The sequence below is a fragment of the Eurytemora carolleeae genome, unplaced genomic scaffold (assembly GCF_000591075.1).
Source record: "Eurytemora carolleeae unplaced genomic scaffold, Eaff_2.0 scaffold192, whole genome shotgun sequence".
Taxonomy (NCBI): domain Eukaryota; kingdom Metazoa; phylum Arthropoda; class Copepoda; order Calanoida; family Temoridae; genus Eurytemora; species Eurytemora carolleeae.
In genome coordinates, this window is record NW_019396100.1 from 225,342 (window position 1) to 249,052 (window position 23,711).

General features: G+C 35.5%; 4 protein-coding genes across 5 annotated transcripts; all 4 read right to left on the bottom strand.

Moving 5' to 3' along the window:
* Positions 1-1,460: 1,460 nt before the first annotated feature.
* LOC111694946 (oxysterol-binding protein-related protein 6-like) lies at positions 1,461-6,621 on the bottom strand. Its single transcript, XM_023464030.1, has 7 exons — positions 6,462-6,621; positions 6,273-6,403; positions 5,558-5,736; positions 3,987-5,445; positions 3,488-3,875; positions 2,966-3,146; positions 1,461-2,548 (listed from the first exon to the last, which is right to left on the bottom strand). The coding sequence occupies exons 1-7, from the start codon at positions 6,599-6,601 to the stop codon at positions 2,390-2,392; spliced, it is 2,637 nt and encodes an 878-aa protein (XP_023319798.1). The 5' UTR covers positions 6,602-6,621; the 3' UTR covers positions 1,461-2,389.
* LOC111694947 (histone-lysine N-methyltransferase SMYD3-like) lies at positions 6,612-11,211 on the bottom strand. Its single transcript, XM_023464031.1, has 5 exons — positions 10,627-11,211; positions 9,943-10,052; positions 8,950-9,160; positions 7,778-7,863; positions 6,612-7,375 (listed from the first exon to the last, which is right to left on the bottom strand). Exons 1-5 carry the CDS (start codon positions 10,831-10,833, stop codon positions 6,658-6,660), a joined length of 1,332 nt encoding a protein of 443 aa, XP_023319799.1. The 5' UTR covers positions 10,834-11,211; the 3' UTR covers positions 6,612-6,657.
* Positions 11,212-11,748: 537 nt separating this feature from the next.
* Positions 11,749-19,357, bottom strand: LOC111694948 (coatomer subunit beta). The gene is made up of 12 exons (XM_023464032.1): positions 19,226-19,357; positions 19,074-19,156; positions 18,183-18,773; positions 17,270-17,926; positions 16,652-17,081; positions 16,156-16,239; positions 15,076-15,273; positions 14,531-14,704; positions 13,864-14,100; positions 13,514-13,651; positions 12,985-13,070; positions 11,749-12,015 (listed from the first exon to the last, which is right to left on the bottom strand). Exons 1-12 carry the CDS (start codon positions 19,331-19,333, stop codon positions 11,916-11,918), a joined length of 2,886 nt encoding a protein of 961 aa, XP_023319800.1. The 5' UTR covers positions 19,334-19,357; the 3' UTR covers positions 11,749-11,915.
* On the bottom strand, positions 19,351-23,281 carry LOC111694949 (zinc finger and BTB domain-containing protein 24). 2 transcript variants are annotated; one of them, XM_023464034.1, is made up of 6 exons: positions 23,212-23,281; positions 22,656-22,731; positions 21,721-21,893; positions 20,902-21,092; positions 20,431-20,671; positions 19,351-20,067 (listed from the first exon to the last, which is right to left on the bottom strand). In XM_023464034.1, exons 1-6 carry the CDS (start codon positions 23,264-23,266, stop codon positions 19,361-19,363), a joined length of 1,443 nt encoding a protein of 480 aa, XP_023319802.1. In that variant the 5' UTR covers positions 23,267-23,281; the 3' UTR covers positions 19,351-19,360. The 2 variants fall into 2 exon arrangements, with proteins under 2 accessions (XP_023319802.1, XP_023319801.1); XM_023464033.1 differs by lacking the exon at positions 23,212-23,281 and adding an exon at positions 22,936-23,201.
* Between the last annotated feature and the right edge of the window lie 430 nt (positions 23,282-23,711).

Genomic DNA, 23,711 nt, shown 5'->3' on the forward strand with positions numbered 1-23,711 from the left:
TTGCGAATTCATGTTGCTCTGTACCCACTCCCTCTGCGACCTCACTGTCAAATTTCATTTTATCTACATACAGACTTCTTTGCAATGAAACTGGACATCTTTCTGTCCAAACAACAAAAACCTTGACACTTATCAATTTACTGAATCTTGTAGTTGTGATAAATCTCTGATAAAAGAGAACTGAAATTAGACAAATAGTATGGAGAGACTGAACCCGGAAAGTTAAGAGAAACATGACATTATTTTAACTCTTGAGTTGGATATCTGGCTATGCCTATGATTGGGCTTAGCTGGTATCCACGAGAAAGAAGAAATGCACGACACCGGCTAAGCCCAGGAATACTAGCTACGCCAGATATTCAACAGGAAATTATTTTAACATTGACATGAAATTATTAGAACAATTGGCTTTGGGCAAACCTCTTGTGTTGGATATCTGGCTAATAGCCTTTGATTCCTGGGCTTAGCTGATTATACGCAGAGGAAGAAGTGATGCACGAAACCGGCTGGGCCTAAGAATTCTACAGGGTTTCCCTCGAAACATTACAGTTAAGAGACGACTTTAATGTCATATTTGATCTTTAAAATAATTTGCCGCACTCATAAACCAATTTTAGAGGTAGAATTCTTGAATCAATAAACACAAAATTGCCCTAGCCTTTGAATTTCAAAATGTGCTTTCAAAATTAAAATTAAAATTAAAATTAATCAAATATCTATGATCAAAGACGATATTCAAGTCGTCTCTGAACTGTCATGTTTTATGGGACCTGTTGTTTAGCCGGATATTCATCACGAAAGTTTCGCCCTCTAGTTGTTAAACTAAGTACGGTTAGTTCAACTCTACATATTCAAGCTTTAGAGAAATTGTGCGGAATAAGTTATGTATCTTACATAAACCAGACGTCGGATAGATTAAAAAAAATAGGAAGAAAAAACATAAATAAGTCAAACAAATACAGCTTAAAAACATGAACAAGTTAAACAAATACAGCTTAAATGTCAAAACCTAGCCTTCACGCACAAATCCGGAAGTAAAGAATAAAAAACACCAGTTCCAGGAATCTGCGTGAGACCATGTTATCAATTTCGAAGAAAATTATTGATTTAACTTTTTACTAAAGGTAAAAATATCGCTATCAGCTCATCCCGACCTAGAGGAATCTGACTTAAGTTTCATTTGATCTATGGGTTTTTCGAACTAAAATTGTATTTTTAAAATAGGTTAGTTCCAAGCTTTTTGGGTTAGTTTGAGCTGTGTATGTGGAGTTGGTTGGTGGTTAGACGTAATTCTAATGGGGAATCGTTTTTACAAATACTCGATATTTTCTAAAAGTCTCCTCGATAATTAGTTTGTGTACCCTCTAGGCCACTTTCCATGCCAACAGAGAATCATTAACAATAGGAATCTTTACATATACAACATTATACTTTCATCCAATTATGTGTTTCACTTTTAATAAAATTATCACGTTTATTAAATAAAATTCTAATAAATATTCAATCACAAATATTATTCGACTGGGTAAAATTAATCTCTGTTGGGATTGAGAATCATATTCATAAAGCGCCAGGTTCCGATAATTCATTCAATTTTTTAGATTTTCATATCATTACATACGACATAGGCTGAAGGCTGGGGAAAAGCTGAGCATAGAGCAATTATATTGCCTTAAGTAGATTTTTTTACAAGAGATAAACCATATCTTGTTGTACAACTGTATACGTCTATGTACAGTGCAATGTAAATATGTACAGTGTACTAAAGACAAATTTGGATTTAGTGTACTGCATTAGATTTGAAAAACTCCCGGGAAAACAATATTTTGAAATGTTAAATCTCATTTTTACTAAATTGAAATGTCAAGTTTATGTATTGAATGCATAGAGCTTTATACATTTGTATCCTTGCTTGATTTACTTCTCATCGTTTAATAAAAAATGTAAATTGCAGCTCATAGATGTACTAAAATATATAAAATAAAAAATTTGCATTTTTCAAGGTACCAATTCAAACAGATTAGCTTGCTTTTGGTAAAACCATAAAAAAAAACCGGGAACGTTAATTGTACAATAATTTCAATCACAATGCCTGCCTGGTTGCGCTACAGGGGTCGGTTCAATATTCACAATGATTTGGTCGATATCTGCCGAAAATATATATATAAAAGAGCAGGAGTTATGTTGTAAAATAATCACTAGTTATCCTAGATTCTAGGCTCTAGGTATAGTTTCTTATCTAAGAATATAAAATAAAGAATTTTATGCTATTTGTCACAGAAAATGCTACGCATATGATTCTTGGAGTTTAAACGTTGAATCTAAATACTCGGGTATTATAACGAGGTTCTCACGACAGTGGTTTAAACTAAATATCATGACCAGTTTCTCACCACAATGGTTCAAACTGAATACCATGAAAGCCTTCGTTTCTCTTCTTCCAGTATGTATGGTTGAAGGACCATTTATCAGGTTTTGATTCATCATCTGGATCCGCCTCAATGTTCTCCAGGTCCTCGTTAAACCACAGAGCAGAGTACCCTTTCAACTAAACATTAGGAAGATTATAATATTGTTTTTTTACAATAAAATACTTCTTTTTAAAATAAAACATTTGATCCATTTATGACTATGCAATAAAGATATCAAATATATATATGAAGCCAGTAAAGTTTTAATCTGAATATAGTTTACCCCAGACCATTATATAAGTATTGAATGATTTATTGATCACGAGCTTAAAAAATATATAATTTCATTGAACGGAATTATGTAAAAGGAGTTTGTCACAGTTAAATTAAATTAATATTCTAACACTTCATAATAAAAGACTAAATAAATGAACGGAAACTTGAACTGACATTCTAATGTGGCCGATAGCGGACTAGAGTAGTAATTAACTAGCCATACATGGTTTAACCATTTCTGGTTTTTAATTAAATCTAGGTTTAATCTGTTTCATTACCTCCCCTGTCTCCCTCTGCTTCCTTCGATCCCTCTGAGCCTGCTCCACGCCTAGTTTAATATTCTCCGCTTCTCCGATCTTTCCGTCCTCTAGAGCTCTCTGATCCGGTCTCCACCTCACGTCCGTAGGAGGGAGCAGGGGAGCCTCCGCGGGCATCAGCTCATTCAGCTCAATTGCAAACCTGAGATTATGCAATTCATTTATTGCTGAATACATTTCTTACTGAACCTATACCTTTCCAACAAAACATTTTCCCTTGAGCGATTTCGATATGCATGTTTTTAATGTAATTTTATCCCAACTGGTTTCTCCATATTGTGCATTTTCCAAGTTAAATCTTCCCTCAAAAAGAAAAATTATCAACATGTTAATAAGTTAGAATTAGTAAGATTAGGAGGACAAATATTAATAAGAGAGTTACTTGAGAAATTGTACATTTGGCTAATTGCCACTAAGAATATATTATATGACTCAGGGAAATTTTGGAATTAGAATAATTCTGACATGGATTAAAATCTGTACCTGGAGAACCCGTAGTAGAGCTGAGCATCCTCTGGTAGAGATCCAGGTCTCCAGATACACTTGGCAGACGGAGCCTTTCCAACATACAACGCCTCACTCCACTTCCCAAACAGGTTCTGCAGGATGTTTGAGCTCGGGTCCGTGATGGTTCCAAAGAGTTCGTGACGTTTAGTCGACCAGTAGCTTGCTTTCACAAACTGTATTCTAGCAGACAAACCGGTTTCCTCGCAGTTAATCACGGATTCTCCGTAAAGGTCAACCCATCGCTCTGCTCCTAAAAGGTTGTGGATACAACTGGTAACTTTGTTCCAGGTGTACACTTCTTCTTTACCGTTCTTCATCAGCTTCAAGGATACATTTCCTTCAGGTTGAAATTCCATAGATTTTCCTAAAATGAATTTTATCTTGTAAACTGATTTTTTATGACTATCAAAGTATAATTTAAAAAATTGTTATCATTATTAAATTTGTTATTTCCCAATTAAATCATTAAACTTACCCCAGAACTTAGATCTTATTCTTAGGTTTTGTGCCCACTCCCATCCTGCTCCAGATGCATGAGCAGCTGAGATAGGAGGATGATGTGAAACCTGCTCAGATATAAACCTGAATCCTTTATCATCCCGGACACATTCAAATGTTTCCCCCAGCAACGGATTAAAGGGTTTATGACTAGCTCTGGCATTACAGGATCCATAAGAACTGATAGAGAAAGCAACCACCCACTGCAACCTCTCTAGCGGTGTTTCTCCTTTTACAGCCTTCTCCAGTAGCTCAGTATACTCCAGCTCTTCACATAAACGCTGTAGGGTAGACAAGGGTTCGTTTAGAGTAACAGGCATAGATATTTTAGACAGATCTTTCCCAATATTCTTGCAAAGAAGATTCCACAAGTTAACTCCTTCAGTTTCGGTTTTAGGTACAGGGAGAGTTCTTCTTCTTCCTGTCAGAGCCATGGTTCCAGCTTTATCCTGAGAATCCTCTTGAATAACAGCGGTAGATGTTGCTTCAATGAACATGTTGTCATCCTCCTCGGTACCAGACTCGGCAGTGTCGCTGATATCAGAATCTGATAATCCATCGTCCGTCTCCTCTCCACTATCCGCATACTCACGAGCATCGAAGAACTCCGAGATACAAGAGGACGAGTAGGAGAGAGAACCGTTCAATCCTCTGGTCAATGTAGAATCTGACGGTGCATTAAGCGTAGGTATATCTCCTGTCTCTGATTCTGCATGAATTCTGGCCAGTTTATTCTTGAGCTGGGTGTTCTGCTGTAAGGTTGTGTTCAAGGATTGCCTGAGCGAGGCAACAAGCCCAACCTGGGGCTGTAGACTACTCGTCTTGGATTCTGTCTCAAGAAGCATCTTGATGTGATCTCTCTGCTTGTTATATCTAGTAGTCATGTTGTTCAGATCTGTAAGAATATCGTTGGATAGTTGAAGAATATCTTCCTTAGTAGAAGCATCATGAGCCGAACCAACCTTCATAGCTCTGTGAAGAGTACTATCAGGTGGTAAACTGACAGGACGCCCTGTACTGCTCAGCGTGTTCAAGCTCGGGTTGGAGCTGGATAATTGAGCCATTCCAGAGAGTGTCACGGACAGTTGATCAATATCCATATCATGAGAACCTAGAGTTGATAGAACTGGACTAGCTCTATCCCGCTCCGAGGTGTTGCTTGTTTTACAATTAGAACTAGAAACTCCAGTAGACTTTTTCTTTCTCAGTTGGAACAGTTTCTTCTTGTGCCCGGTGTGCTCCGTGTCCTCCAGTTTATTGACCATGTCGAGGAGAGAGGACAGTTGGTTGTTCATGTGCTCCATGTGTGCGTTAATACTCTCGTCTAACTGTGCGAATTCTCCGATAAGGTTTGATCTCCCAGTTCGAATCCCACGAGGTAAGGTTCCAATACCGATAGGAGAAGCACTTCCCTCCTCTAGAGAGAGAATTGCCGCCTAAAAAATTTATTTTAAAGTAAGCTTTGAACTCATATTATTTCGTTAGGGATCTAGTTAACAATTTTCTTTCTTTCTTAACATTTATTTGGACATTTAATTATTGAGATACCTGTCCATTGTTTGAAATATTCTGCGTATAAAGCCTATGCTGCTGAAGTTGCTCCAAGAACAGACCGAACTCCTCCAAGTTCTCCGCCTTGACATGATGCACACTCTCATCTGCATCAATATCAATCCTCTTATCAGCATAGTTTGCAGAGATCACAGCCTCGCCAATATTAAACTTTCCTGAATATTTAATTTAATTTAAGTTAACTTTTTTTATTGACGTTGATCTCATGATAAATGACTAATTAGCGTTTGATCAAGCAAAATTCACTGAGATTTTCAAAATTTTCTTATAAACTATTCCCCCCCCCCCCAAAAAAAAAGTCTGAATAACAGATTGAATAAAACTATTTTCCAATGACCCTCTATTTCTAAAGTGGCATTTCTCATTGATAACGATACCATTAACAGCTTTGTCTTATCAGATCAAGAAAAGTTGTGATATCATTTATTTCTCTTTTAAAATTCAGTTTTTTCGATTATGGATTCTCCATAAAAGATACTTGCATAATTCTTGCAACGGATTCAATGGAGAAAATAACTTTCTTTCAAACAACTTTCTAGACAGAAAACGACGATATCTTCCACATTATTGATCAAAGATTTAAAGGGTATTGTTGTAAATCAGGCATGACCCTGTTGTAATTGAGGGTCACATAAAATTACAATGACGGTCCCTTTAAATTGTAGTACAATAACATGTTCTAAAAATATACCTAGAGTTCTTCCTCGAGTAATATCCGTCTTGGTTTTCCCGTAAGTTAGAACTCCCAACTCCATGATAAAATATCTTTTGTGCCAACCTTTCAACGGCCATTTTCTTCGCTTAGACAAATATCCTTCATATCTAGAGATTAATTTAGTTTAAAAATAAAAAAGATAAAAATAATAATGATTTTACTTACCTCTTTGGTTTTATGGTGTAGTGAACCCCTTTCTCCAGATTTCCGAGGATCTCCCACTCCGAGCCTTTCCGCTTGCCAGCGCGAGGAGGCGGCTCAGGCCTTTCCGAATCCTCCCCTCGTTCATGGTCGGACATTTTCATCAGATCATTATCTGAAAATAGGAAATTCTGAGTTCAGGTACAATATGCTCCCCTACTCACAGAACATAGGAGAGCATATACTTGTGGAGGTTATGTTCCTCTCCGTATGAGAGTTTAAGGATGGAGAGTGCCTCTGCGAAATATGTTCTTCCTTCCTCAACCCTCTCCAAGCTAAAAAGTGCCTTAGAGAGCAAAGCCAGACTGTTCCAGAGTAGAATTGAGTTCTCCGGATAGTACAGTCTCTGCAGTGGAAGCATCTGTTTCAATCCTTCTACGCAGAGATCCATATCTCCCAGGTTCAAGGCACGCTTCCAGGTTTCCTCAGATACTTTCAACATCACACTGTCATTAGTTCCGCAGAGTTTGGCACCGGAGAGGAAAACTTCAAAGATCTCCGAATCTGACGCATTTTGTGCGAGAAGTTGCTGAGCTTGATCACTCCATGAGTAGTAGTCCTTTATTCTATCTAGTGTTAAAGTTATTCTACATTTATCACAGGTTTCAGAGCTAAGAAGAATGGTGGTATCACAGTTAGGACAAAGAAGGCTAGGTTCAATCCTAGGGGTATCCGCGGAGCAGTAGGAACACTCACACTTGAAGTAATACTGGTCTTGGAGAACCTTTCTTCTCTCGTCTCTAGGTAGGACGGGAGCTAGGTAGGATATTCTGCAGTTATCGAACCAAGGAGCTGGGATAGGTTCAAGGGCTTTCAATTCTACCGTCCGGCCATTAAAGATTGCGTTTACATTAGGTTTGCAAGAATGATCCACAGCACTAATCAGTTTTTTTATATAAATATATAATCTTTAACAGAAATTTACTTTTCATAATAATTTAGATATAAAACAAAACGGGGGTTTACACTATGCACTTCAAGAAGCTAATTGCATCGTATTACTGGTCTTTATTAGTTTAGGCTGAGGAACATGTCAAATTTGTGTTCCCTGACTAACATGCTTATTGCTAGTACTTGTGACGATACCTGATCAAAACTTAGTTCATGTAATAATCAATGACAAAAAGAGTATGAAATTATCTTGTAGAACAAAAACCATTAAAAAAAAAACAGATACACACTCAGTCGACATAACATGACAAACTGGGGTATTTTTAAATGGAGGGGAGGAGGAAAAAGTTTGTTTGGAGAAAAACAAACATATTTTATAAAAAATTTGCCTGAGTGCGAGATATAAACCGGTTCCAACACTCTCCTGCATATCATCTGTTATATCAACAGAGTTTATCAATATCTTGCAGTACACCTAGTCATATAAATATTCAAGATTATCCTGCAGTACATAAAGTCATACAAATATTCAAGATTATCTTGCAGTACACCTAGTCATACAAATATTCAAGATTATCATGCAGTACACCTGTCCATACAAATATTAAAGATTATCCTGCAGTACACCTAGTCATACATATATTCAAGATTATCATGCAGTACACCTAGTCATACAAATATTCAAGATTATCCTGCAGTACACCTAGTCATACATATATTCAAGATTATCATGCAGTACATCAAGTCATACATATATTCAAGATTATCCTGCAGTACACCTAGTCATACATATATTCATGATTATCCTGCAGTACATCTAGCTATATATATATATTAAAGATTATCCTGCAGTACACCTAGCCATACATTTATTCATGATTATCCTGCAGTACACCTTGCCATATATATATTAAAGATTATCCTGTAGTACACCTAGTCATACATTTATTCATGATTATCCTGCAGTACACCTTGCCATATATATATTAAAGATTATCCTGCAGTACACCTAGCCATACATATATTTAAGATTATCCTGCAGTAAACCTAGTCATACAAATATTCAGGATTATCTGCAGTACATCTAGCCATAAATATATTCAAGATTATCCTGCAGTACATCTATCCATACACATATTCAAGCTTATCCTGCAGTACACCTAGCCATACATATATTCATGATTATCCTGCAGTACATCTAGCCATATATATATTAAAGATTATCCTGCAGTACACCTAGCCATACATTTATTCATGATTATCCTACAGTACATCTAGCTATATATATATTTAAGATTATTCTGCAGTACACCATGTAATACAAATATACAAGACAATCAAACTAGAAACTTTTTCAAGTGACTTAAAGCTTAAAAAGTTTTCTCGACTTAGCACTGGAGTTTAACAGAGAAGTAATCTCATTTGAGATATATTGAGTACTGTCCTGTAGTTTATATATCAAGTACTGTCCTGTAGTTTATATATTGAGTACTGTCCTGTAGTTTATATATTGAGTACTGTCCTGTAGTTTATATATTAAACAAAGCTTGAACATGTATCCCTGAAAGACAAGAGTAGGTTGGAACTTCTCCTTGCTGAAGCATATTTCCACAAGTTGGAGGAAATGCTGAAAAGCTTCAGATCTTTTCGGGCACTTGAGTATCTCCGTCTCGTGGGTTAGAAGATCGGAAAACCTACGCAGGGTTCCGTCTGGAAGGGTTTCTCCATGCATACCACCTTTATCGAGCTTTAGTAGGACCCGGATCATTAACCTTTAACAGAAAACTTATTGATCTAGGATTTCTCACTTATAATTAACTGTATCTGGGTATATTTCAAGACTGAACTAACCTGACTGTATCTGGGTATATTTCACGACTGAACTAACCTGACTGTATCCGGGTATATCTCAGGACTGAACTAACCTGACTGTATCCGGGTCTATCTCAGGACTGAACTGACCTGACTGAATCCGGGTATATCTCAGGACTGAACTGACCTGACTGAATCCGGGTATATCTCAGGACTGAACTAACCTGACTGTATCCGGGTATATCTCAGGACTGAACTAACCTGACTGTATCCGGGTATATCTCAGGACTGAACTAACCTAACCGTTTCTGGGTCTATCTTAGGACTGAACTAACCTAACAGTATCCGGGTATATCCCAGGACTGAACTAACCTGACTCTATCCGTGTCTATCTCAGGACTGATTTAATTTGACATAATCTGGGTCTATATCAGGACTAAACTAACCTAACAGTATCCGGGTATATCCCAGGACTGAACTAACCAGACTGTATCAAGGTCTATCTCAGGACTGAACTAACCTGACTAAATTTGAGTCTATCTCAGGACTGAACTAACCTGACTGTATCAAGGTCTATCTCAGAACTGAACTAACTTGACTGTATCCAGGTCTATCTCAGGACTGAACTTACCTGACTGTATCCAGGTCTATCTCAGGACTTAACTTACCTGACGGTATCCAGGTCTATCTCAGGACTGAACTAACCTGACTGTATCCAGGTCTATCTCAGGACTGAACTAACCTGACTGTATCTGGGGGTATCCTCGGACTAATCTTCTTCAAGTATGCACACTCAACTTTATGCTCCTTCCAAGAACTTTTCTGACATTCACGGCTGCAGAAATACACAATCTAGGAGACAAAAGTACAATAAAGTCAAGCTTTAAAAAGTGTTACCGGCAAAGGATGAGACTTTTAGAAAGAACAATTAAATAAAAATTTCATGGTTCGCTGCCCTACCTCTGAAATTAAGAATTCATACAATTTATTAAGATTATGTTTAAATATTATGTTTAATGCAGCAGGTCGAATATAAAAAATCACAGGTCGTAATTTCGCTTAAATTAATAATTTTTACTTCTTCTAAATCATATAGTATTGCAAGTAATAAGAACGCGAGATGTGAAAATTATTTAAGTCACTGCCTCACATGGCCAATTTCTTAGACTTTCTACCTTAGGTAGAGCCATAGTCACACTATGGTTAAGCTTTACAAAAGCAGTGTAGATAGATAGATAAGACATATAGTTGTATCTATGGTAACATGAATAAGAAATTGGCCAATAAGTCATAGTATAATTCAGGACAACTGCTGGACAACTGCTATGTCGTGATTTTACTTTTACATAAACATAAAATAAAATCCAACTATCTAAACCAAAGATATTTTCTTTATGTCATATCTATCCGAGGAAATGTACAATACCTGACAACTACTGCATCTTCTAAGGATTGAGACGGGTTGGATCTCAGAATATATTCCAGGACGGATCAGACAATGATCACAGACTTCACTCCGAACCTTTCCATTTACAATGTGACTGTACACTTCAGAACTAAGCACCAAATCTCCAGGTTTAGCAAACTCCATTTTTCTGAAAATATCTGATGATAAAATGAAGAAACTGGTCATATGACGACACACGTAGAAAATCTCCAACGCGATACAAAACCCAAGCTAAATAAATATGACTTTCAGGAGAAATAAAAAAATCGTGTCAAATTCTAAAAAGTTGAATTTTCCAAATCTTGAAGAGAATGTTGTAAGGATGTGTGTACAGGTAGCTCTACTGTTTACAACTGAAACCGCCCCTGCAGAATACCGCGGCAAATACTGACAAACTCCAGTATTCATATTATTGTTACTTATAACCATGGATATATAACGATATAACGATAATATAATTATAACGATAGAAACTTTTTATAAGGAAAATAAAAATAATAAAAACTGAATTAAAGAGTTCAGTCGAGTTTTTCTCACAACATCAACAATAAAGATTAAAAAATGTATCATTGCATAATACATTAAAATGTAGGCATTTTTTATCAAGAAAAATGACTCCTAAGACAGAGAGGATTGATTTTTAGCATTTACAAGTACATCAAAAATGATAAAATAGAAATTGGAAAAGAAGAGTTCGATGTGTGTCTAATATATTGTAATTTCTTTATTAAGATTATAAGCGTTGTTAAAAAAAATCCGACTTAGATATTTTATAATGCTAGCTGCAATATTAGATACGAACTGTTATAAATGAACATATTTTGTAGACCGGCTAAATAAACGATTGGAATGAATCTTTTTTAATGATATCGTTAATCAGCATAACATTTAACGAGAGCAAAATGAAACAAAGTAACCAGAATAAAATATTATGAATGAGCAACTCGGAAAAATGGGCATATTTCATAATTAAACAATAAATATACATAAAAGAAAAAAAGAAAATATTTAATAAATAGATTGCAAAATATGTAGATTATTAAATATATCTTTATTTCACACAAACCAAATTTTAAAATGTTCGACACAAACAGTCAAACATTAATAATAAAATGAATTCCAGAATACATACATAGAATTTAGAAAACAAATCTTGAATTCATCATGATCACGATAAAACTGGTTCGGAACTAAATAAAAAACTATATTGATCCAATGTAAAATTCAGCTGAGAATGGATTCCAACTCAGCTCTAGCCAGGGTTGAGTTTAACCCTGAGCCACGGTTGGTTTCTTATGCCTAGATTTCTGGGATTGATTGATCTTGTCTCCGAGAGAGAGAGCCATTCCTTGGGACTTTGCTCTTATCCTAGATCATAAAAGATTAAAGAACTTGTAAAAAGTTTCGGGATTAATTATATGCCAAGATTAGGAGTAAGGGGGAGTTAGAAGCCTTCATGGTATTTAGAAAAAAAAAATGCAAGGGTTATGTGCTAAAGAAAATGTAATAAATATAAAGTGTTAAAATCCCCCGAACTAAATAATGATTAAAATAAGTTTTTGTTCAAAATAAATATTCCAGTTTAACTTGCAAAGTATACTGATATGAAATCTGATTGAAAATACTTTTTAATACTTTTAATGCTTTTTTGATATAGTGATTTTAAATAATTATTTAAAACTGTGAACAGGCTTTATCTATTATGAATGAACAAAAACTGAAATAACAGAAATTGTTGTGCACTGATCATTAATCATCCCAATATCGATACAATGACTGTTAATAAATAGCATTTGATTTTACATAAATAGCAGAGAAACTAACTTTAAAAAAAAATTTAACCAAACTGGCTTTTCTTTTAAACTCTTTTATGAAACATCGGATCGACATCAAATTAGTGGCAATCAAATCATAATTTTACATCCACTTTCAAAATTCATCAAAGCTGAAAACTTTAGAATGGGATATTTTTAATCCCGATTGGTTAATTAATCTGAAGATTATTATCAAGCCTTATTCAATCTGGAGATTAAGAAAAAGAGGAGATCAAGCATTGATCTGGATATCCACTATTCTAAAGTTTTCAGCCCAGAACTACTTTCTTCCTTTTTTTGTATAGTAAACATTTTAAAACATGAAAGATTGCTTCATGAAAGAAATCTACTATTTTCAAGCTGGTCCGGAAAAAGAGGCATCAAAAAGTCGTTAACCTAAATTTTAATTGAGGTCGAAATTTATAAACAAACGAAAAATATTCATAAGCTCCCAACTCAGCTTTTCTTATTTTCAGAAAAATCAGCTGATCAGTTGAACTTATTTAACGATGACAAATGTTACCTGATATGACCGGTGACAGGTGCATCGGGTTTGGATAGATTCCTCTCTAAGCTGACATTAGCAAGGGCATCCTCGCCAAATATTGACTAAAAAACAACATAATCAAACATGAACAAAATCCGCGAAAAAAAAAATAAAGTCTTGCAATGAAAAAACTTGTATTTGCGGTTTACTCCTTAAATTGGGGGGAAGTCGGCGAATCCTGCATGGCATCATAGGAGGGGGGGGGGGGGATGAAATATTGGACATGCAGAGGCAAGTTTTTTCATCCTTTTTCATACGTTACACCTAAATGTTTTTAATTTCCTCAATTCAGAGAATACAACTTAATTTATTTACCGAACTTATGAAAAAAAAGGAATTTTCAAAAGAGGGGGGTAGAAATGAATTTTCAGGAAAATATACACCCCTGTGGCACCAATAAGGCTGAATCTAAGGTTTAACCTGTCTGTCATCATAGATTTAAGACAAACAAGTTTTACCATTTGTTATGGATTGTTATTTTTCTCCTGAATTGTAAAAACTCTACCTTTGCATAAAGATTAGCTGCCATGAATCCACACTCTCCAGACAAAGCTTTATTCGGAGTCAGACACTTCATGTTGGTGTTCTTGAGAAGGCTGGCAAGGTATTCGCTCAAGTTGCTCAGGGTAGTATTTACGGACACCTGACAAATATAAAATATTTTATTGTATCCTCCAGGATCCTAGCTACGGCCATGAATTTTCTCATTGATTATCAAGCTATTGGCGGTTTTTAATCCAGGTTAAGTCGCAATCTTCACAATTGAAAAAATCCCACTAAATATCAGCTTATAGAAAGTATTTCTTTTGCGTTTTTATAAAATTTGGTTAAGTTTGAAACTGTAAGATATCCCACCTTGTTCTCCCATTCAAACTCTGCCCACATACTTCTAAACTCTGTCTCAGTACAGGTTGCAGGAACAATATAATCCATGATATCAATATGAATATCATTCAGCACAACTACATTCCTGTCACTAACAGCACCCTTCACATCGTACACAATATTCCCGAAGATGATTCCGTTCTCGGTGGAGGCCACCTTCACGTTAGCTTTGATGTTGGCAAAGTCGTTCGGCGCAAGTACTATCGGCTAAACAGATGAATAGTTAGTTTACAATTAATTTTTAATCAGTCTGGCATTCTTGGATAGGCAATAAAACTGAAAACTACAACTACAATTGAGCAGAGTGTCCCAATAAATACTTATATTCTTTAAAAATTATCAGTCAACAGAAGGAAAAGTAAAAGTAAGACGGAAAAAAACGATGACAAGAAGGAGAATCAAACCAGAATTTAAAAGATTAAAAATTCAAAAATAATGAATTGTTAAAAAAAATAGTTAATGATTTTTCTATGGGTAGATTAGTAAAACTCCCTCTAAAATCTAAGCAAATTTAAATCAAAGTCGGAGTAGCTAATTGTTGTTTAAGGATTATCTATCTAGAGAAAAGTAACATATTAGCTAATAAATAATTAAAAAACTTGGGAAGTGTCTCTTTAAACTCGAAAGTTGATCCTACCTGAGGTTTCTCCACCAGCTTGAGATCCCCGAGGGTAGCGAGCTCCAGGGTGCAGTTCTGCAGGGTGTCCCTGGTCTGGTTCACAATCAACACATCCAGGACGATATCGTACTGGTTCACGTTCACGTAGGCCTCGGAGTATACTGGGTCGGACAGTCCAGTCAACTGGGTAACCTTCACAATATATAAAGAGTTAGGTTTGTAACTGATAATATCTTAATTCAAATCCAATATAGAATCTCTTTTATCAAGGTTTACATTTTATAATATTCAACTTTGATTACAAACTGCAATTTTTAAATACAATTCTCTAATAAAAAAGATTTGTTTCGCCATCCCTTTCCTGTTTCTAACTCTCTTTTTAAAATTCCTTTCTTCTCTGCATTTTATGAGGTTTATAAACATCGTTAACCTTCAAATTAATTCTTATATTTGTAATTTGATCTTAAATCTTTTACTAAGACACTCTAGTACGCGTTATTGCTAATTGTTACACGAAATAACAAATAATCTAACATTTTAAATTCTTTTTATTCAATCTTTACCTTGTTCAACTTCGAGGTGGCAAAATCTACATTGCTGATTTTGCCTGTACCCAGAGCAGCGGAGAGGGATAGATCCAACACATCTCCTGCTCCCATTAAACTATCAAACTTGGAGAGTTGGAGGAAGTTGATTGGAGAATCCGGTTGAACTGCTACAGTCTTCTTCTCTCCTTTAGTTCCGCTAGTCTCAACCTGGAGCTAAATATTCAAATATTAATATTTGTTTGACAAGTATATATATATAGAAATCTTCAATTGTAGAAAACCAAGGATTTCAAGAGTTCTCGATACACAAGTTAAGACTGATATATTTTATTCCAAATGATGATTGGGTTAGACCCATGAAACATTTTGTCATGGAATAAATATATATGCATATTTAAACTGAAAAAAGTTGAAAATACTATTTATATGAAATCTTCACATTTTTTATTAAAAAAGAATTATACTAAACATAATGTTTCACGCCATCATGACGATCCTCAGTAGTTACAATTCTTTGAACAATATAACAATAAAAATCTATATATATTATGTATAAAAGGTGTCCCACTAAAAAATGATAATTCTAAGACTTTGGTCTTAGATAGCAATCTCAAAACAATCGATAAGTTGCACGACTTTCAAGCTTCATGTGTGGACTTTTAAGTTATGGGCTTTTAAATAACTTTTAAATAACATTTAACCATTAAATCTTTAAAATAAAAGTCAATCTTTAAGTCTTTTCTCAATATGTGTCGGGGGACACCCTGTATTATTATTATTATTAAAGGACAACCTAACATTGTAAAAAAAGTTTAAGAGTAACTGAATTAGCAAGATAAATATAAATCTGTCAATTGGCTTAAAACAGAATTCATTAGAGTATCATTGTATAATTGAATAACTTTAATATTTTCTCCAATGTCTAAATTTGCATAAGATAAAATTGTTGCTCTATATTTAAACCTTTTCACGAGCAGGTATACAAAACAAAATAAGGTCAACCAGATGCCACATTATGGGTAACCCAGACCACAGTCGAAGTATTAAAAATAAATTAAGTTCAAGCCGAGATGTTTTACAGGACAAGATTCCTACCTGAGCCTCCAGCATTTGTTCCAATGCATCCCGGCACTCCGAGGTAAATACTTGAACCAGGATAGAACTCCGGTCAGACAGAACCTGAATGTTTAACATCAATGGACCAGTTCGTAGTTATCATTGTCTAAAGGGACTGTAGATATAATTTCAAATGACAATACATTTCAATAGAGGCATGTAAATTTTAAAATGGTACCCTTTAAAAAAATAATTAATTAGATAATTAATAATTAAATCTGTCTGGACAAAATTGAGCGAGTTACCCTATTTTCTATTCAAATTTATTATTTTCAAATGCTGTTATCTGTAAAAGCGATTTGCAGATTTATGCTTATGCAGCAGAAGAGTAAAAAGGAAATTTTCATAATTCAAAACTTGTCCAGATAAACATTCAAACTGTGATATCTTCTTTATCATTGCTCAGATAAAGGTTTAAAGGGCCATACCACTCTAGTGATTACGTCTTCTATCTCATCTACTATCTAATTATTACCTTGAGGCAGAGGTTTAGTCTATCTAAATCATCTTTAGTGATCTTCTTCTCCGGGAGCCCTGATACTCCCAGGTGCATGATTGTTGTGATTACAAACATACACTCAGCATTAAACTTATTCTCCTTCTTCTCATCTTGAACCAGGCTTGCAAACCTTAACGCGAGCTTAGCGAGTGTACTACCCAGGGCAGCGCCAATGAAGAAGTCTCCCTCCATCAGATATTTGCGTAGAGGAGGCCTTTCGGTGTTCTTTTTAACACTCTCCGGGTTGGAGCTGAACGCAGATTGGGTTGCGTAAGTTCCGTCAGCTGTTACAAGACGCTGCGTAGATCCTGCAGGTGCAGAGGATACACCTTCGTCTCCAGGAGGTTCTTCACCAGCAGCTTTCTTCATCTCGTCTTCTACTAGAGGGAGTTCTCCCAGGGATTGTCTAAATAGGATCAGTGTGACAGAGATTTACATTATTGCCTTAAAATCGTGTTTAATCTTTAAAATGTAGGGAGTAATTCTGGAAAAATTAAAAAATAAACAAAAAAGCATTCTTTATATTATCTTGACGAACTTATGCTTTAACCCTTCAATTATCCCTCAACCCCTTATTTAGTAAGGCTATGTAACCTGATCTCCGCCATGAAGGTCCTCATATCCTCAATCTTCTCACAGAACTCTCCCAAGATCCAAAGAGCAGCGCGATGAATCTTAACACTACTGATCAAAGAGAAAGATTCCAAGAGTTTCTCCACGATTATCGGACGAAGATTGCTGAATCTTGTCATCACCTCCCGGACGAAGATGAGAACATCCATGGCGGCGAGCTCGTTGTTGTCTGAGAGGAACTCCATGAGCAGCGGGATCACGGAGGAGGCAACATCTGGGAACTTGATGCAGGTAGAGTGTAGGGTTCGAACCAATAACTGACGATATTTTCCGTTATCATCCTGCTCCACAACCCCCTGGGTCTTAGAGATCTCCTTCTTGAGGATAAGAACCAGCTCCTCAATATTCCTGGAGGTAACCAGCTCCATTGCAATATTTAGAGTTTTGCGTCTAACCTCAAGATCAGGAGAGGCGAGAACTCGCATTATATCCATCACAGATTCCTGGAGAACCTTCTCATGTGAGGGAACATCCTTCATAGCAATCAATCGATCCAGGACGATCAGTTTAACATTGTTATCACTCTCCTTAACGATCAGATCGATATAAGCTGAGACTGCAGCCTTGACAGCTGTAGGAGCACTAGATAAAGTAACTAGGGTTCCAGCAGCCTCGTATCTAAAAGAATAATTTTTTTAAAAAAAAGTTATGCTTTTAAATCTAAAAATACGAGAATCTAACAACGTCCACATGAACCCAGACCACCAGCGGATGGACTAGCCTTCAAAAATATTTGGCTTGTCTGTTTGTTTGTATCAAAAAACGTAAAACGTATTGTGTAAACCTCTTCCATGACCCCAGCTCATGAAAACAGAAAAATCGAATCTAAAATTACTAGAAAATGGGCCTGATATTATAGAAATCTTGAACCAACCTGACGCTTGCTGAGCTAGAATTGAGAAGATTATAAATGCATCTGATGAACTTTGATCTCTCTGACGGGTTCTGATGACACACCCTGTAAATGAGCTCGACAATGACGAGCTGGAGAATATCTCCAAAGTTCTGAACCTGGTCCATACAGGTGGAGAGGAAGGACAGTGCTCTGTCCTGGTCCGCGTGAATCAGCATCATGAACGCGTTCCTCTTGCAGCTCATATCCTGCTCACTGTCCAGAAAGTTTGCAATGAGCTCCGGCGCATCAGGAATCAAGAAATCAAAGTTCTTAAAGATCGTGAAGATGGCGAGCACCGCGTTTCTCCTAACATATGAGTGCCTGTGCTCCAGACAGGAACGAATAGTCGGCATGAGAGGTTCAAGTAGCTCCGGTTCCTTCAGTTTACACAGGAACCTGAGTGTAGATCCTCGAATGAACTCGTTTGGATGTTGCAGATCCTTCCTATAGGCGTCACAGACCAGGATCATCTCCTGCATGAGTTTACCGTCTGGGTAGGTCTTAGGAACTATCTCCCAAAAGATTAGAAGCATTTTCTTTATCATATGATCCTGACTCGGCAGAACAAATCTGAACAAAACTTTCGGTTAAATTTTTACTAATAAAAGGATTTTCGATCATTTAAAATTTTAAACTGGTATTTCTATTGTCTGTCTGTGTCTTTCTCTCTATCTTTGTGATTCTGTGTCTGTCTTCAATGTTTGTCTGCATCTTCCTATACGTTTAAATGCAAAAAGAGAGCCAAATAGAACACAAGTTAATCATAAAAAAACTATTTCGTCCTTCTGGTGATTTTTCGGGAGGTTGCAAGGCTTAATTTTCATTGTATTTGAAACCTTTAAATACTATTTAATCCGTAAATAGTTTAACCTGATAATATTCATGAGCATGTTCTGTATCTTCTCCCCGTTCAAGATCATGTAAATTATCTTTTTCAGAGCTTCAGTTTTAACCTGAGAATTGAATATTTTCAAAAAATGTTCTGTAATTATGTTTGATCTTATCTGTTCTTAATTTTTTACCTTGATATCTCCTTTTTCCAGATCATTCTTGAGCTGAATCTCGTTTGGTGTCTCAAAATCAGACGGAACATTGATAATAGTGTAGCACGGTAACTCCGCCAGACTCATTTTTAAATTTGTCTAAATCTGAAATTATTAATCTTTAACGCAAACATGTAAAATTTGGTCTCCCCCAGCCCTACTCCTCTTTAACTTAACCACTGCCTTGACCAGCTGTCCCTGGCTGTTTGTAACAGTAATAATCTTGTCAGTTTTCGCGGATTTTAGGCAGAAATCAGGTTTCGCGGTCTTCACTTTTATCAGAGAATTTGGATTAGGTTTAAGATTTTGTTCGAGTTGAGGAATATTTATCGACTGTATTTCTCCGGCATCAGCTAGTTTTCTGAACAAGTTCTTTCCCAGGCTTTGAGAAACATTTTCCTCGTTTACAGGTAATCCACCCAGGAGTGATGTTATCAACCGGCTACTTTTATTTTCAATAATATTTTTAAGCAAATGTGCCTTTTTCCTCGACTTTTCTTCTTTCCCAGTTGTGAAATTAGTTTGTTTATGAACGGATCTAACATGTGAGGTTAGGTTTGCTGAATGGTTGCTAGAGAATCCACAGTAGGGACAAGAGAACGGTTTCTCATTAGTGTGTATTCTCATATGCCGATGAAAGTTGGCTTTAGATTTAAACATCTTTGAACACTGGTCGCAGTGGAAATTAGAGTTCGAGTGAACGTTTTGTATGTGATGAGTTAATCTGCTCTGATTAATGAATGTTTTGTTGCACTGATCACAGAAATAGTTTCGAGTAACTTCATGTATCTTCATATGTTGTTTCAGAGCCTTAGGACCTCCTGTAGTATAGAATATGAATCAATAGTTGTTTCGTGTGCTAAGGAACACTTGTTAATTTCAAGTCTGTTGAATATTATAAATGAAGCAATTAGGTAAAAATGGCGACCCGATAAATCCGGAATATTAGACTCCGTACTAGGCAATCGTTATTTCAGAAATTGCTTTTCCGAATTAGTCTTTTACGGAAATGTTAATTTTCGGATATTGTCATCTCAAATAAAATAAAATGTGGTAGGGATGGCCTAAGACTCCAGTAGTGTCACCATAAAAGAAAAGTTATAATGTGATTTCAGAATGAAATACGGAGTAATAATCTGAAAAAGCATCCTTTACTTTTTTATTTTAAAACTTGTAAGAATTACCTAAATAATCCTTCTCGCAGACAGGACAGGTGAGTGGAGCATTGTTAGCGTGTGAGTATATATGAGCCTTGAGAAGGTTCTGACTGAAGGTTGAGTAGTTACATCCGTCCTCTCCGCAGTAGATCTTAGTTCTAACTTCTCCCCTCTCCTCCTTGTGCTTGGTTTGTAAATGATGCTCAACTGCACTTACAGACTTGAAGGATTTATCACATAGGCAGCAGGACAGAGGGTTGGAGGAATCCTAAACGTAAATATGCGTTTGTTTACATTACGCAATGTGACGCTAGTTAAAGTAATAAACATGATACAGAGGAGAATGAAAGTTGGCAAACATCATATTACCAGTTTTATTTTTCTTTACCTAATTTGAACTAATTTGGAATATATCAAGAAAGGATTTCCGGTTTAGAAAGTAGTGATTGAAAAACTACTTTCCCTAATTAAAAGTGTGAATGTGTTCGTAGGGCTTACCTGGGCTGTGATAAAAAGATTTGTCGGAGATGAATCTAAGCCAGAGGGAACAGGTTCAGAATCTGGTTCTGTCAATATCTCTTCATCTGACCAAACTTCCTCAAGTATCCCGTTCTTGTCATCGCCGTCGTCTTCAAGAGGATTAATAACATCCTCCACCATCTCTTCTACTTCTAGGTTTTCCGATGAATCTAAAATAGAAGTTCAAAGAAAATTAAGATGATAAATAAAGACGAAAAATGAACAATAAACATACTTGAATAATTTGGTAGCTTTTGAATAAATTATGAATTTAGATAAAAAAGAAGTCAAAACTTTTTAGGATTAAAGCGATTACTCTCGGATATCCTAAGTTGCGGGGTGGTCAGAACCCAGTAAGGATAAGCGATAAAGCATTTTATTTTAATTTAATAGTTGGCACAGTGGAAATAGAGATCGAGCATTTTAAATTTTAACCTCAGACTGCAGATATCCTAGTATTGCATCTTCTGTAAAAAATAAACTAGCAAATTCAGGAGAAATTAGTTTAAAAAATAATTGTTGGCCCATTTTTAACATTGAGTGTTAGAAATGGGCCAAGTCAGCAAAGTTATCTTCCCCATGCGTATATATATATATATATGCGTATATATCTTTAAATCCTAAAATCCAAGTCTTTAAATTTTATTTTTTTTTAGAAATAACACTGAGTGGGCCAAGTGTTAGTTTTGGAACTAACGTCCCCTTAAACTAGTCAAATTATTAAGATATCTGGGGAAAATATTCTAAATCTCTTATCTTCTGTGTAATCTATGAATAACTTAAAATTAAATAACAAACCTTGAATAATTTGATCTGAAGTAATGGTTTCATTATTCTCATCAAGGAAAAAGAATAAATTGGTTTTCTCCTCTTCAACAATTTGATCTTGGTTTCTATTCTCTAGAGCAGACCCATCATCCTCTTCAATATGTTCTACTTCCTCAACTTCTTGAACATCAATCACATGTGTCCTGAGCATACATAAATTACACTTATAACCAGTGCTTAGCATCCATTAAATTTTGATCCGGATCCAGGTCATTCCTTTCAGATTTTTTTTACAAAAAATAATATTCACATTTTTTGTTTTAATTTTTTCCCTTATTTTTATCCCACAACCATTTAAAAATGAGGATATTTTTAAAATTTGGGTTTTAGGAGAAAACAAGTTTTTTTTGCAGTTTTTGGTTAATAGTTCACCCATTGGATCTGGATCCAGGAAGCAAAAATCTTGCGGATCCAACGGATCCGGATCCTAAGCACTGCTCATAACTGATCTCAGGCTATATTTTCATTTATAACTAGCTCGGAAAGCCAGCTTTTCCTGGAAACTAAACTTTCTCGATTATAATCAACTCATTCAAATTAAAAATAATAATCCAAGCTTAAAACATTTCTGTGGTTTACCGGGTTCCCCAGTCAGTCGAGGGGTTAATTCGAAAAGATCATACAAACAAAAAAAATACAAAATAGACAAACAGATTAATACAATTTGTATGAATAGAAAATAAATTATGGATTGTATGGATTACAAAATTTCAGCTCTTAGATAAGTCACAAGATGATAAAATTGTCAAATCTCTTACTATTCTCGGGGTATTGATTTTTTAAACGCAAGTAAGATGACGTCAGAACAGAAGTTCAACAAATTTCCACTTCATAGAAAGTGAAATTATTTGTGTGTATCGAACTGGATACCATAATAAATAAATAAAAGTCTTAAAAAAACTAACCTCTGAAGTTTATGAGAAGATTTAGAGTTTTCAGCGTTCAAAACAAACCCTTCTATTTCCAGGTTTTCAGAAACAACTAAACAATAAATATAAGTAAAAAAAACAAGTTCTATAAAACTATACCAAGTTCAAAAATCATTTTCTACAATTAAAACTAGCATCGTATTGTAGGCGTTCGTGGAGACATTATATTACAGGCCGGCATCTCTCGGATATATTTACTACGGTATTTAACAAGATTTTATTTCAATTACGTCAAATATAATTTGAACTAATTCACCTGGAATTAAAAAGTTTTGCTTTAACTGGTTCATTTCCTCAAGCTTCAGCAACATTTCTTTTAAAACTATTTTCATTTGATTTCTAGTCAATGCGGCAGAAGCCATATTTAGAAAATCATAAAATTTTTCTAGAATTTCTTTCACCTCAGGATCTGTCACCATTTTAATGGATAAATAATATATATCTTAGCGCAGTTTCGAGTTTCGTCATAAAAACCAAGAGGAGAGTAGAGAGATTTCTAATTCGTCTACGTCAATAGTAGGAAATGAAAAACCTGTTCCAGGCAGGTAGAAGAGTGTACACAGTGGGTTCGGAACGGAAGACGACATTTCAAAGCTGTAATTTTAAAGTTTTAGTTCGAATCAGGGAGTAAGAAATTGAAGGGAGATAAAATGGACGCGGTTCGCCCTACCATATGATTGATATGATTACATGCTTTGCAGACGGTACTCCATTTGTATAAGAAGAAATATTCAGAATAAGTCATTGTACATCAGACAAATATTTCTTATTCAAATTAAGTACCGTCTGCAAAGCATATGTATAATTATATGATAGGGCGGCGAACTGGGTCAGTTATATCTCCCATCTATTCCTTCCTCCCTGGTTAAAATACATTTTTTGTTAATTTGTACTATTTAAGAATTATGATAGGCAAAAATGTGAATTTAAAATTTTAGTTAGCAGAACGGACCTACTATGTAGTCCCAGAATTACAGCTGGGGAAGCGCTGAGTTTAGTTACGCATCTTGTATTCTACAGGGGAAGCTGGAA